Below are 1,996 nucleotides of genomic sequence, written 5' to 3' on the forward strand. Positions count from 1 at the left end.
ATGGAGTTTCTATTTGGTGGTGCTTCTTCCATGTGTGCGGTAGTATTCACGAACCCGCTGGACGTTTTAAAAACCCGCCAACAGCTCGAGGGTGAACTGATAGCGAAACATAATCTCAAGGAGCGGGCTTACAAAGGCATCCGCCAGTCTTTGATCACAGTGCTCCGCACCGATGGACTACGAGGTCTGCAAAAAGGACTTCCGGCTGCAATTCTGTTTCAATTCTCAATGAATAGTGTGCGTTTGGGAACGTACCAAACTGCTGAGAATCTCGGATGGACAAGGAACCCGACGCATCCCTTGCTGAATCCACTTCTCTCGGTGTTCTGGGGTGGTTTTGCAGGACTGGCTAGTGCTACAGTATCCTGCCCTTTTTATGTAGTAAAGACGCAACTTCAAGCCGTCACAGCTGGTTCATACACGGCCCGATATCAGCACCATCACAGTGGAACCTGGGTGGCCTTTGGCAATATATACCGGCAAAGTGGCATACGAGGATTGTTCCGTGGGTATCCAGCCTCTGTGGCTCGGCTGGTTGTTGGATCTGCTGCTGAAATGTCTACGTTTAGCTTGTGCAAAAAGTTTCTCTGGCGCTATGAAGTCTTCCAAGAGTCGATCGTGCTAACGGCGCTGGCTAGCAGCACTGTCGCAGGATTTTTCACCAGCGTCTTGATGTCTCCCTGTGATGTCGTGACGACAAGAATAACCAACCAAGGTGTGCGCTACAGCGTTCTGTACTGGGCTCTGCTCAACCAATCGCTTAATTTTCTCTCTCTCTCGCTTGGCTTTCTTTACTTCCTGGGATGGAAATCATACTGTTGGAATGATCGATGCGACTCTCGAGCAGCCGTGTCCGCTACCGGCAAGGGTTTACTGTACAGCAACATCTTCGACTGTTTCGCAAAGATCTACCGATCTGAGGGGGTCCACGGATTCTACAAAGGTTTCTTTCCGATGTACCTGCGTGTCGCCCCACACACCATGCTGAATCTCACATTCTGGGAGCTCTTCAAGGGCCTCTACGAACGCTTCAATAAGCAATAAGACAAGAGCCACAATACTAACGCTCTTGCTCGTGCTGTGAAGAATCTAATACTCGTGTGCTAGAGATTCCTAGAGAAACCGTGCATTATCTTATAAGTGATTGCAGGTTGCTGAAAGAAACGGCTTGTTCAAACTGAACTACATTCACATTGTTGCATATTATATGCCCGTCTCACCCACCTGATTGGCTTATGCAAGCATTTGTTACCAATTCAAATGATCAATGCTAGCTAGTTGAGGAGAAATAATCGTATTAAACGAATAGGGTAACTTTGAAGCTATTCCAATGAAAGTTAATAAAGTAATCAATGAGTTATTTCGATAAATTATTTCAATTATCAGCCATCAAAGATTCAGAGAGAATAGTGTAAAAGTGGAAGCCTAGAGCACGATAATGATATTATGGCAGTAATCGATGCAGCGTTAGATGCATGGTGCATTTTGCAATACACCTATATCCACTATCGCTACACAGCTCATCGGACAATAAAACAAGCCAGTGTTTGCCTTGGAATGGGAACACGATCGATCTATTTTTGCACGTGGCACGCCATCGTAAGAGTTCGTCGTAAAACTAGCCACCATCGAGAGACATTCCTTAATGCATGCTACCTTGCTGATGTTTATGTTCTAGTTGAGTCAAGCTACACTTTGATTACTGGTGGACGTGATTTCAAGCAGTGTTACGTTTTCGGAGAAAAACCTGCGACTAAAACGAGTGCAAGTCTAGGAAAGCCACGGGTTTAGCAACGTTTTGCGATGAAAACAACACTCCTGATGACCAAGTTATCGGTGCTGGATACTGCGAAAAAGTGGCGTTTTTTCTGTAAATTGTAGGATAAAGTTGTTCACGATCTGCTAAGTGTGGCTTAACCTAATCTGCAATGTACATTTCCCTATGGTTTCTCACAAGTTTTCGTCCACTAGTATAACGAAATGAATTGCATTATGT

At 45.1% G+C, this 1,996-nt stretch overlaps 1 protein-coding gene across 1 annotated transcript; it reads left to right on the forward strand.

The window, feature by feature from the left end:
• Positions 1-1,044, forward strand: LOC128726607 (solute carrier family 25 member 35-like). Its single transcript, XM_053820422.1, has 2 exons — positions 1-715; positions 848-1,044. The coding sequence occupies exons 1-2, from the start codon at positions 1-3 to the stop codon at positions 1,042-1,044; spliced, it is 912 nt and encodes a 303-aa protein (XP_053676397.1).
• The last annotated feature ends 952 nt before the right edge of the window (positions 1,045-1,996 follow it).

Source organism: Anopheles nili, chromosome 3 (genome assembly GCF_943737925.1).
Source record: "Anopheles nili chromosome 3, idAnoNiliSN_F5_01, whole genome shotgun sequence".
NCBI lineage: Eukaryota > Metazoa > Arthropoda > Insecta > Diptera > Culicidae > Anopheles > Anopheles nili.